This window comes from Camelus ferus, chromosome 7 (genome assembly GCF_009834535.1).
Source record: "Camelus ferus isolate YT-003-E chromosome 7, BCGSAC_Cfer_1.0, whole genome shotgun sequence".
NCBI lineage: Eukaryota > Metazoa > Chordata > Mammalia > Artiodactyla > Camelidae > Camelus > Camelus ferus.
This window is the reverse complement of record NC_045702.1, coordinates 49,578,999-49,592,644: the sequence shown is the minus strand read 5'-3', so window position 1 is coordinate 49,592,644 and position 13,646 is coordinate 49,578,999. Positions and strand designations below refer to the sequence as shown.

Here is a 13,646-nt window from a genome sequence, read left to right as displayed (position 1 = left end):
ATGCAATCACTTGTGCACAAGACCAAAGACAGGCCCATTTAAAACTTAACAGAAAGAATATTCTGTGCTCATAGGGTGATGGGAAATGCAATATGTATACTAAGCTCCACATTGCACCCCACCGAAAGCAGAGAAATCCCTATGACTGATTTGATGGTAGTAAAATCTCTTTAGGGATTTTTTTGGATAAAGAAAGTAATAACAAGAAATGAGCACATAATTAAGTTTCCAAAGTGCACGTGTCACAAGCATCTTATTGTCCCTCTAGAGGGGAAATTTATTATTGACTTAGGTAGACATTTTTCCTACTATGAGCCCATTTAAAGAAAGTCAGCCTTTCCAAATTCTCTAAACAGTTCTTTGCTATTTGAGTTATAAGACCATTTTACTGTCATTTGTGTTCTATTTTCCACTCATTATGGCAATATTTTACAACCACCAGGTTGCTATAGAAATGAAAATAAACAAAGCTTTGGAAAGATATGTGTTACAGGGGCTTGTTCTGCCTCTCTTACCTGAATATGTGGGCTGTGTTCTCCTCTGAATGGACTTTCTTCCTCGGTTATCCAGTTGGTCTTCCCCTAAGGAACAAAGGTGAAAAATTTGTGTTCCAATTTGTGTAAAATTTTTTCAAAATTGTTCTTAAATTCTTTTCATGTCCTTTAAGAATAAATTGGTTTTAAAAAAGAGAAAACATTACCAAAAAATAAAGAAAGGAAAAGAAGGAAGAAAGGGAAGAAGAGAGGAGGGGAGGAAGGAAGGAAGAGAGGTAGAAAGGAGTAATAGATGGACAGGCGAAAGAGAGTCGGAGCATAAAGTCTGCTGTGGAACTAGCATCTCTGCAGGTGCCACTGTAACCATAAGGAAAAACACATTCTACTTGGGTAGCCACAGGCAATTTTGAAGGAGGCCCTGAAGGAATCATTGGTTCCAGTGCATTACCCTGGTGAAGAGTCTGGTCCTTTCTGTTTGGGCTCAGCATTGGTTACCTGCAGCTGGGTCCTTTGTTAATTGGATAGCAGCAGAGCAACTGTTCCTTTCCAGTCCTAGCTTTTACAAATTGGGAAGAACTGATGATTTAGCAGTACTTATGACACTAAAGATGTAAGACCACATTACTGGAGCCACATTTGTGATCATAATAAAATGTTTCTTGAGAACCACTGTTGCAAAATTATAGCCACATTTTGACATATTAAAATACATGGTTTTTATATACTTTCATAAAATAACTACTGGGAAAGGACATACATAAACATATATGCATTTCATTCTATATTTCAAAGCAAAAGTTTGTTCATTTTAATAATATTTTAATATTAACTCTTAAATGACTTCTAGAGACTCCAAACTAACCATGTCTCAGAGTTTCCTGATTCTGGTTTGTTAGTTTTTCTAAACCAAATTTCAATATAGAGTTCAACAAAAGCAAATCTCTTAATTCTGTTACCACTGTGTTTTTATATGGTAATTGGATAAGAATCACTTTATCCATTTTGATAGACTAACAATCTTGTAATTTTGCCCAGCTTGCTATACACAAGTGTATGATTTTGTCTAGGAAGCTAGCATGACTCCACATTCAGAGGAACACCAAATATAATATAAGTATAATAATACGACACTCACTGACAATGTCACAAAGCCAGGAAGAACTATGGTTGAGAATGATTTTTCTCCGAACTCTAAGCTCAGAGAAACATTGAGTAATATTTCTGAATTAGTCAGAACTATTACTGGCTATATGACACATCTTAAGCAAGGAAAGTCCCTTAGTCCCTTAAAATGTTCTTTTTTATTAACAGAATTCTAAAATTAGCATTGGCATTTTAATGTACTAAAGCAATATAAAAGTCATATTTAAAGCTCTAATTAAAAGAATTAACTATGGACTAAGAATATATATATAACATTAGATATTATATACATATATATGTGTATATATATGCACACATATATATTTAGTTAGAATATACCTATATATTCCTAGTTAGAATATATTTTGTGGTATTATGATACACACACACTTAAATGAAGTAATGTAATAAGATTTTACACCTATTATTATGCTAACTTTTAAAATGTGCTGTTTGTACATAGCTTCCTTATTCTCATCAAGGATTCAGTCTTAAAAACACAGAGCACTACAATTAACATTTTAATACAGCGAAATACTAATATAAACTCATTAAATGTCATAATTAGAACTCTTGATCTCTCTAAAAGTACTACTTTTGAAAATTAAAATTTAAAAAGACTTTAAATTCTGCTGTAGGAACTTAGCTCATAAATACTTTGTTCTTGGTGTGAAGTAGTTTGCTCTCGACTCTAGACTCCTGAGTCATCGAAGGAAAGACACACCTCAGAATTGGCCTGAGATGGTAAGGGCAAATCACTTGACATATAACAAAGATTTTGATCAGAAAGGATGTTGAGCTTCATGAAATGGTTTTTCTTTTCTTTTTTTTCAGTTTTATTGAGACATACAGCATTGTATAAGTTTAAGGTATACAGCATAATGTTTTGGTATATGTATGTATTGCAAAATGAAAATCACAGAGAGATTAGTTCATATCCATCACCTCACATAGTTACAGGTTTTCCCTTGTAATGAGAACTTTTGAGATCTACTCTCTTAGCAGCTTTCACATATAACAGCACAGTATAGTCACCATGCTATACATTATATCCTCAGAACTTATTTATCTTATAACTGGAAGTTTGTACGTTTTGATACCTTCACTCAAATACCTCACCCCCCCTCCCCCAACCCAGGCTGTGGTTTTTCTTATCAAATACAAGAGAAAGAGAGTAAGAAGGGGAAAAAGCATCCCTTTGATGTAGTGGCTCTGAGACATAAAAAGTCCTGTGAGAGCTGCACGTGACTTGAGAGACCGTCTAGGTAAATCTCCTCTCCCCGCCATTTCTCCTGTCATTTTATAGCTGAGGAAAATAATATTTCAGTTGAGGAAAGACAAAGTTTTATGACCTTTACTATGGTCACACAACTAAGAACAGGTGCCAAGAACAGAAACCGGATGTCTTGAGTTGGAGTCTTTCTTCACCATTATACTGAAGGCAAAGAATGCATTTCAAGATGGCAGGCAGTGGAAAACATTGTGGAGTTTTGTCCCCTTTTTTGAAGACTTTTGGAGAAACCTCATTTCAATATCTCTTTGTGAAATGTGCAGAAGCTTGAGAAAGAATAAGAAACCTATAAGACCTGAGCCGAAAGCATGAAAAATCACAGAAAATATTCAGCATTTCATCTGACAACCATTTATTGAGTATCCACCATGTGCAAAGCACTGTTCTAGGTCCCTGGCATACATCTGTGAACAAATAGGCAAACACTTCTCTTGGGGAGCTTGCATCTAGTGGAGAGAATCAGACAGTAAAATAGTGAACATAATAAATAAGTAAATCATGTATCATTTTGGAAGATAATAAGTGTTACGGGGTGGGGGGAAGCAGAATAAAAGAGTTAGGAGTGACAGGGGTGAGGATAGGTGTGGGAAAGGGTGTTAGGGAAATGTCTTAGTGGGAAAGTAATATATGAACAAAGATTTGAGTGATGTGTGGAAGTTAGTCATCAGGGGGAAGAGCACCCCTGGCAGAGGGAATAGCTGTTATAAAACCTCCATGGCCAGAGTGCGCCTGGCGTATTTGTGAATGGAATTCAGCGGAGTGCTAAGAGATGGGATCAGAGAGATGCTGGGCAGCCATATTGTGCAGCGATGTGGTTCATTAAAAAAAAAAAAAAAAAACCTTTACTTTTACCCTGAGAAATATGATGAGGATGTAATTATGTATATAAGCCTGGCTGCTATGTTGAGAGAATAGAAAGTGGATCGAGGGAGGGGATAAAAAGACGTACTAGGGGTACCTCTTAGGAGGCTGTAGTTTTCATCCAGATGAGGAATGTTGGCACAGGCCAGGATAATGGCATGAGAGGCATTGAGACATGGTAAGTTTCTCAATAGTTTGAAGGTGTAGACAACAGGATATCCTCATGGATTGGACATGAGTGTGAGAGAGAGAAAGGGAACTGCCAGAGATGGAAAATGAAATCAATAAAGAAAAAGGAGGATGGTGAAGGAGAGAAAGGAACAAGATGTTGTGTTGGGTTTGCAGGAGATGGATGTGAAGGTTAAGGAAGAAGAGCAGGGCTTACTCTAGTTGGTGCTGGTGGAGCTGGTGGAGGACACCAGTTACACTTGCTGTGCTTAGACTTCCCAGCACAGACCCTCTTCCACAAATGCCCATGGTAATCCCTTCCTTTGGTGCTTTCCTCGAAGGACACTGGTCCAGTGGTGAGTGAGATGCTGGAGGCCATCCTGAAGCCCAGCAGCTACAGCCGCTGCCTAGAATCTGTTTGGCAGCTGCTCTTTGATGTGCTGCCTTCACCACTTCTCCAAGCGTGAACTGTCATGAAGCACCTTATTAGGGAGCGTCCTTCTCCTGCACTTTGTGCACAAATGTGTACAGATGGATGAAAAGGTGTGCATGCACTAATGTGCATTTTTGGTTTTGTCAGAGAAATCCAACAAGAACAAAAGTCCTTGAACCATATGAAAATGTTTAATTTTATAATTTGATGCTTTTACTTGATGACCTGCATTTAAACTATAAAGAAAAACGTAGGCTTGGATTTTCACCTATAATTTGTATTTGCATGATTATAATATGCCATTATTAATTTTATACAGGGGATCCAAATCTGCTGTCTCAGAAGTTCAAAAAGACCTCATAATGTTAAAGGACCCTTTAAAATACTTTACTTAATTGAAGAGGATAGAAATGATGTAAATCAGATCATGTCATTGCCCTACTCAAAACCTTCATTTCCCTTCTGGTTCAGAATGAAATCCAAAGTCCTTACAATGGCCTGTAAGGCCCTATACAAACTGGCTTTATGCCACCCTTCTGGCCCCATTACCAACCATCTTTTCTTTTATTCACTTTGCCTCAGCCGACACTGCTAAAGACAGTCCCTTTTCAGGTCCTGTGCACTCACTGTTCCCACAGGCCAGTGCTTGTCCCCATCAGCCGCTTGACCTTTCTTCTCACTTCATACAGTGTTGTTCTCTGTTCCACTGTCACCACCTCCAAGCAGCCTTCTCTGTATCCGTATCTAAATGTGCACCACCTCCCATGACTTTGTCTCTTTTATTTTTCATCTTAGTCCTTACTATACACTTGCTTGTCTATTTATACACTTTCTCCTCCATAAGAATGTAAACTCATGAAGGCGAGAGATCGGAAAGTCTGCTTGCTCTTAACCCTGGCCAAACAACAGGGCCTGACACATTGTGGGTGGCTGCTAGTGAAGATTGGTGGGGTGAGGAAAGTGGGGGGGATGACCTTTGTGATGCTTTTATATGGTGGTACACTTTGGTTCTTGAAACACCTGACACCACTGTCCCTCAGCCCCTGGTTTCCTCAGCCTCAGGCTCTCCTGGTTCTGTTTCAGACATGTAGGGCCTGGGATCTGCTGCCTTTACAGACTTCTGTGTTCTCTCTCCCTTATACGCACCATACGCGCCATACGCCCCAGTCATAAACCATTGGTCACAAGCCTCTGTGTCCTTTCAGATGTGCACGCCTTTGCCCTTGCTAGTCCATCTGTCTGAGCTGTCCTCCTTGCTTTTTCTCCTGGCTGCCTCTTATGCCAAGGCCCCAATTCACTTTTCATGTCCCCTCTTCGGGTAGATTTTCTTCATACTGCCTTCCTCCCTCCCTACCTCCTCCCTCCCTACCGACCAGCCACTCCCTTCTGTCTCTTGGCACATTGTCTGAATTTCCCCTGGGGCTGGACTGCAAAGACTTGGTTTCCATCTGCATTTTCTTCTAAATTACTAACTCCTTGAGGGCAGAGCTACAGCATAGTCATGTCTTTGAATCTAGGCATAATCCCATTGCCTCTCACACAATAGGGGCTCAATCAGTGACTTCTGAGTGAATACAAAAAACATTGTCAAATTAAAATGTAGGTTAAAATGCTTTGAAATGCTTTGAAATTTGAGTTGAAGGCTGTAGAACCAAGCCTTGTGTTTTCCTTGAAGCAAGAGCAGCGATCCCCTGTGTGGAGCATGCTGAATGAGCAGGTAGCATGGTTCACTCAGCACACACCAAGGTGAGTCACGGGAAGTTACTAGCCGGGTTCTGCCTAAGCGCAGCACAGGACTCGGTGTCAGTGCAGTCAGTACCTTGGCCATTGATTAGAGATGAGCTAAATCCAGAGATCGGATTCTCCCTGAGGAGGTTTTGAATTAGAATCACATTTCATGAAAAGAAATCCAGAATGGGGTTCTTTTCTCCTTTCTGTGTTTAGTGTCTAATCCCATGATCTGTGTCTCCCTTGTAGTAGTAGTAGTAGTAGTAGTAGTAATAGGATTTTTGTCTCCATTTATTTTTATAAGCTCGGTGTACTCTCTCTAGCATGAATCTTACGTGGGGAGAGGACATGCAGGGCTGGAGGAGGAGGCTTGCTCTTCAAGAAGAGCATGACAGAATCTCCAGTGTTCAGGTGAAGATGAAAAAGCATATATGCCATTATTAAATTGCTTCAATCATTTGTTTTCAAGCAAGGAAATACATGTACAAATCATCAGTAGGCCCTCTTTATCATACTCCTGTGATATTTACACCACTTTGGTCCTATGCTTCTCTATTTAACTTCCTTGCTTTACAGTAGAACATTCTCAAGTAAATTATTCAGAAAGGGTGCTTTGGAATTAAATTGCTGAATCCTTACGTGTTACGTGTCTTAAAGTATTTTTAAGTAACATACTTGTGTACTAGTATTTAATGGCTGAAAGTAGAATTATAGTTTAAAAATAATTTTGTCTCAGAATGTTAAGGACATTCAGTGTTGCTGATTAGGACTTTGATGTCAGTCTCATTCCCCATCTCTTTTGAGGATGACTTTTTTTTTTTTTTTTTTGTAAGGATCCCCGGGGATTTGAAGTTTCATGAGAATATTTCTAAGTGTGTGTATGTTGTTATACATAGAGCTTGGCACTGGTTGGGCTCATCAAATATGTAGACTTGAGTCATTTTTCAGTTCCTAAAGATTATCTTCTATTAGTTGAAAATTTCCTCCCTTCTCTTTGTCAGCATTCTCATGGACACTATTCAGATATAAGACTTCTGTATTGATGGTTTGTGTCTCATATTTTCCCATCTGTTTATTATGCATTTTATCTGTTTGCTTCCTTTTATAAGCTATTACTTTGATTTCACTTTTTCAGATCCCTTACTTATTTATGCAGTTGTAGTTTTCATATTTAAGTGTTCCCCATTTGTTTTTTAATTGTTCTTTTTCATAGCAGCATATCTATGTTTTAAAGATAAAATGTTTTCTTGAATTTCTTTGAGATTATTTTTTCTGTTCCTGAACTCTCTCTGTTTTGTCCAGAATTGTTTATGTTTATTTTAATCTTTTTTCTTCATGCTACTTGGTCTCCTTATATGCCAGGAAATTCCTACTTTGGCATTGATTTATGAAAGTAGTAACTGGTGTCGGTTTTCCATGTGGTTGTGTAAATGAGTCAATTGGGAACTCTGTGTCAGCTGGTGTGGGAGAGAGGTATGGTCCTGCCAATCCCACTTAGGGTTAGCATTCCAGAAGATGGCTCGTGGTCTCTGAATCTCCCTGACTGACTGTATTTTGGGGCAACAGTGTCCACACTAGAAGACTTGGCTTTCTCCAGATGCATCCTTTTCTTAAGAAAGAATGATCTGAATGTTCTGCCTGGGATTAAACACTGGTTGCTGGCATAGAGGAAAGGTAATTAAGTTGTTGGAATGTAGTCCTGTTCTTCTTAACCAACCAGCATTTTAAAATTACTTGTTTTCAGTCCTGCCTTTTTTTTCCCTTCCACCATACCTGTTTCTTCAGCAGAGTTCCATTGGGTAAAGTGTCTCCCATCTCTTCAGTGGTAGCCTTCTTTTTTGTTTCCTTTTTTTGGTACACACCCAGTTGATTTCCCTTTTCTGGAAATTTGTTTAAAATATCTTTGTTGACAACTCTCCTATTCTCTCTTTCTGTTATACATCCATTTATTTATTTATTTATTTATTTATTTATTTGGATTCTGCTACTTGGTAACATTTTAATTTGAAATACTATTGGATTTATAGAAAAGTTGTAAGAACGGCAGAGTTGTATGCCCAACACTCAGCTTCCCCTAATGTTAAAAACTTACATAACCGTAGTACAATTATCAAAGTTAAGAAATTAATATTTGTATGATACTGTTAGCTAAGCTACAGATTGTACACGGTCTGCAGTTTTCTCACTAGTGCCCTTTTTCTGTTCCAGGATCCAAGTGAGAGCCTCGCATTGTGCTTAGATGTCATGTCTCTTTAGTCTCCTCTAGTCTGTAGGAAGTCCTTAGTCTCTCCTGGCCATGACTGTCAAAGTGTACTGGTTATTTTGTCAAATGTCCCTCAGTTTGGGTTTGTCTGATGTTTTTTCATCATTAGATCATTAGATTTGAGGTTCTGTGTTTTTAGGAAGAATACAGAACGGATCTGCCTATCTCAGGGAGGATCAATCAGCATCTTACCACTAGAGATGTTAACTTTGATCACTTTATTGCAATAATGTCTTGTTCATATGGTGATTTTCTGTTTTCTTTAATTCTATGCTTATTACTTAAAAGTTTTCTGTAAGGCTGATCTATTTCTTCTTTTCTCTGTTTATTCTGTTGTCTTCTTATCTCTGTGAGGACTCTTGGATACTTAACTTGAATCTGTGGATCATAATCCAGTACCGTCATTTATTTTGTTCCTCAGAGTGTTCCAGCTTTGGCCGTTGGAGCTCTTTCACCTTGGCTTATGTGCCCTACTGACATGTCCCTGTCTCTTTGAGTATTTCATTGTTTTCTGTCACCAGAAGATGCTCCAGAAATACCTTGTATGTCCCCTGACACACTCCTGGCATCAGCCACTTCTCCAAGGATCCCTGGATCCTTTCACTGGAGATTGATACTAACTGTACTCTGTCATTGCTTTTAGGAAATACAAAGTAACCCATACATACACATAGATCTGAAGTTTTTTTCTGTGTCTGTTTACCTGATAGGTATTTAAAACCTTGATAAATTCATATATCTATTCTTATAATTTTAAGTGAGATACTGGAAAAAATGAGGGACTAACACATATGTTTTTATGCTGTCTTTTACCAGAAAACCCAATTCAGATAAAATGTTAAATGAATGCCTTTGAGGGTTTGTTCTATTTAAGAAAAATTATACTATTTTTCACACTCATTGATTACTCCCAACTGTTTTTCAATCTTTCAGACATGATAGTTCTTTTGAATAAAAATCAGTCTAGATGGACATAAATAGAAGAGTGTAGACACTTCCATGTATATTGCTAAAATATTTGCCACAGTAAAGAGGTCTGTTACATCTTAGTTTATCAGAAAACTGAGCATGAAAGAGTCTAATGCCAACAATAGGAAAATAAATGATTCAGTTCAAAATGTCACACATCTTTAAGCCAAAACAGTGCTTGCAACATACTAGACACTCAATACATACATACTAAAATGAATGAATGAACCTAATCAATATCACCACCAATAAGCATCTGTTATCATACAGTTCTTCAATACCCAGAATATATTGTAGCATAGCATCATATAACCCTTAGAATCATGCATCACTAATTCACTCAACAAACAACTACCTCTCTGACAACAGCTCTAAGCATGTATATTTTTAAGTCAAAGGAGTTTATCAAGTGATTTTTTCCCCTAAGTTTTCCATTTTTTCCTTATTTTCTGGAGTGAATTCAAATGCATAGGATTAGTCCAGTAAGATAGAGCATTTTGAAAGCCTATATTAAATTATAGAACCATGTTTGTGAATTCAGGAATAACATACATAACAAATTGTAGTAGTTGCTTCAGACAGGTACTAATGGATTCTGTATATTTGGAGATATGTGGCTTAAATAGACATATTTCCTCTGTAAGTGGATAAGGTCTTCACTAACAAAATAGTTGCATTGGAATAAAAATCTACTCCAGTCCATACCAAATTTCCAGGTGCAGACCAAATTCCTACTATCTTATTCTAAGGCTAGAGTAACTTTTTAAAACTTTTGACAAAAATGGACATTTATAGAAATGTTTGGTTGGAGGGAATGGTTTGTGTCTCTTTCCCTTTTGTAGTTTATGCCTTCATTTTGCTGGAGTGTATCACCCAGTACCTTCCTTTGATGAGATAGTATCTTTTTGTTGTTGAGATTCTGAATGTCTGAAACTCTATTATTCTACTCTTCAGTTTTGCAGTGTGGGTGTATAAGAGATTCTAAGTTTATAAATTTTCCCTTAGACTTTCCTTCATATGTTGATTTCCTAAATGGTTCTTTTCAGTTTCCTGCCAGTTTTTCTTATGTCTGTTTTGTGTGTGCATTCTGAGAGAACTTAGTCAACTTTATCTTCTAAACAATCTACTACATATTTTGTTTGCTATTTCTTCTTTTTTTTTATAGCACTCTCTTTTCATTTCATAGATGTAGTAGCTTATGTCTTTGAAGATAATCCAAATTTCTGTAATCGTAGTCTCTTCCCTGCATTTTCTCTTGTTTTCTGAGTTCTCTTTGTTTATTTATTTGCATGTTACTTTTGTTGCCTTTCATGCTAGAAACTGTCGTCACACTGTCCATCATATTTAGGAAAGGGGCACTGCAAAGAAAAGTGGGAGCTCTGTATGACTGAGTGGGGCTTTTTGACTGGTGAGTTCACTACAGGAAGATAGAGGGAAAACCTGACTGTTAGTCTCAGTGACTCACAGATGTCAGTCTCTCTGTATTTTCTCTTTGGCCAGTTTGTTTCTCCAGGAAGAGAGAAATGTCACCTTGCTTTTTGTGGCTTCCTCTGTGTAGGTTTACACGTATGTTTCAGCTTTCCCCTCTGTAGATCGTCTCTAAGTTTTCCATATTCTAAAATTATGTTGGCAGTCCTTGTCTCCTGTCCTGTCTTTGTTCTTCAAGAATATATGCATATATGCATTTAATGTCCATATGTAGAGAGAAGCCTTCATGGAGAAGGTAGTAAGTGAACTCTACCTTGAGGGATGTTTACTCTTCAGTCAGGGGAGAAGGCAGAGTAGGGGGAGAAACCTTCCAAAGAGAGGAGAAGAACATGGAAAATTGGTTACTATAATGCATATGATTGGACAACATTGTTCAATCATCTACCTACATGTTTTCCTAAGAGTAATGTTTGTTCTCTAAGGTTGTACCTAGGCTTAATCAAGCTAAATAGATGGAATACCTTGATAAAACACTCTTGATTCCTTGAGGCAATTTGTTCCAACATCTAATATTCCAACAACGTATGTCACATGACTATTTCACTCATATGAAATGTAGTGAATGCATAACATGTGATACTTTTCATGAAAATTGTTGGTATTATTAGGAGGAAAAGAATTGAAGATACCTCTCCTGATAATCTTATTGAACCATAAAGTAATGATACTGTACATGGTAAACAAAATTAGGTTTTCACTTAGTTACACTGATGGGCCAATTCAGATATAAATGACTTTCCATTTGTTGGAAGGACTACATGGAAGTCACTTACATGTACATTTATGATATGAAGGATTAAACTTATACTTTTATGACAGTGGAGTTACAAAAAACATTTAATTCATTTATATCTCCACGTAGGTAAATTTCAAATAAGTATTTTTTTTTTTATATTTTGAAACTTGAATAACTTCTTGTTTACATGCATAGAAGTTAAGTGTAAAACTAATACGTGGTCACTGTAAAAAATCTGGGAAATTAGCAAATATAAAAAATCAAAAGAATTTAATTATGCCACTTTTCAAGGATAGCTGTTTTAATACTTGGTTTAGTTATTTCTCCCAAACACACAATAGAGAGCTTACTACTTTTTAAATTCACTATAGTGTGAACTATCCCCATTTCATTAAATTGTCTTTGAAAGTTTGAATTTAAATGAAGGCACACTGAAGCCTGGATTAAAAGACCATTTTGATTTTTATAAAGTCCATTAGCATTTGTTAGTCATTCTCTCTCAAATCTAGCACTGAGGAGAAAGGTGTTGGGGGGCCTGCGGAGGCTGAAGTGTGTGAGTGGGGCCAGCAGGGGTTGCTGTCCTGGGTGAGGCTGCGGCATTCCTGGTGTCTCTGACCTTGGACTCACTTAACATTCTAGTCTGGATTCTATTAAAGGAATTTTGTGTTTTCCCTTTGCAAGAGTCACCCCCTACCATGACAAATATTTTAAAATGTTTCTTAAAAAAAGTTGGAAAAGCAACTTTTTCCCAAAAGAAATTTATAGTTCAAATTTACACCAAGTTCTCACTAACTGGAGCAAGCCGGGTTTTCAGTAAAGCTTCGACTCTCCTCTGTAAAACATTAGTCACTCCCTTGGAAGAAGCAGTTTTTTATAGGCAGTGGGATAAAACAGCCACAGATGTTCATGTAATATGATGGGCTTTAGAATGTACCTGCAAAGCTTTTTTTTTTTTTAATTTGGAGGAAAAAAGATGAAAAAAGACTGAATTGGGATGCTAAAATAACAGTGATTCAGTATTAAGGAAATGATAAGTTTCTGATCCATTCAAATAGTGTTTTCTTTTCCCCTTTCCTTTATTCTTGGGACGTTCTTGAGGTTGTGCCAAGTCGTTTCCACTGCACAGTTTTTTAAAGGTATCTGCCATTCCCATGTGTAACTGATTGCTTTTTTACTATGCAGGACTGTCGTGAAGCCTGTGGCCCAAGAGTTTGATCCAGATATGGTCCTGGTTTCTGCTGGATTTGACGCATTAGAAGGCCACGCCCCTCCTCTGGGAGGCTACAAAGTGACAGCAAAATGTAAGTAATAGACAGCACTTTTTCTATGTATATAGTAAACTTAGGTGAGACTTTGAAAAATGATTCAGATGGTGTTTACTGCTCTGTCAGATTCACCCCTCTGTAAAAATTGACCTTTAAGAAAACCAAAGTTGAACCATTTCCTTCGATGGACTTGAAGGGACATTTCAGAACCTTTATGTTTTTCAGGAGTTTTGTTTTGCTACTTAAAGGCAGAAATGGTTGAGCTTCTGTTTAAAATACGTTAAATGACTTGAGAGGTTGTGAGTCTAGAAAAGCTACTGGGCTTTTGCACGTAGAATGGAAGTCACTGCTTGTCTTTCATTGGGCATGGGGTAAAAGTAGCTGCTCCCAATAGCACTGTGCTCTTCTGGGTTTGAACACAAGAGTGTAGTCCCCCTGCTCAGACGCTCTGCACATGCCTCTGGGCAACACTGCTAGTCTTCTGTCATATTGCAAAGATTCACTTTTTGACTGTGTTCCTTAGCAACTAGACATCAAATGAACAAATGAATTTTGTGTTATATTGCATTTGAATAACTATGACCTAATGGAACATGACTAGAAAGAGGCTTTCTTTAAGAAGAACTTCTGTGCTCTCCAAGTATGAAAACAAGGCATACGTGTAGCCCACGCATGCAAACGTATTCCTGCACTCTGGATTTCTATAAAAATAGAAGGAAAAAAGTAAAATTACACTAAGAATAGGATACACTATTGTGTATTTTAATGGAGGTTGAGAAGAAACAAATCAAAAACAACCCAAATAGT

At 37.5% G+C, this 13,646-nt stretch overlaps 1 protein-coding gene and 1 long non-coding RNA gene across 5 annotated transcripts in view; one reads left to right on the top strand and one right to left on the bottom strand.

Moving 5' to 3' along the window:
• The window catches only part of HDAC9 (histone deacetylase 9), a 644,065-nt gene that overhangs the window by 520,335 nt on the left and 110,084 nt on the right, over positions 1-13,646 (top strand). For both annotated transcript variants that reach the window (XM_032483885.1, XM_006190149.3), the window contains one exon: positions 12,757-12,875. In XM_032483885.1, coding sequence (XP_032339776.1) covers positions 12,757-12,875 — 119 coding nt within the window. The remainder of the gene's footprint in view (positions 1-12,756; positions 12,876-13,646) is intronic.
• LOC116664940 overlaps positions 1-13,646 on the bottom strand; it is a 45,199-nt gene that overhangs the window by 10,339 nt on the left and 21,214 nt on the right. For 2 of the 3 annotated variants that reach the window (XR_004321492.1, XR_004321491.1), the window contains one exon: positions 331-581. This is a non-coding gene — a long non-coding RNA (uncharacterized LOC116664940). Of the gene's footprint in view, positions 1-330; positions 582-13,646 lie in introns of those variants that run through there. The other variant, XR_004321493.1, reaches the window with a different exon arrangement.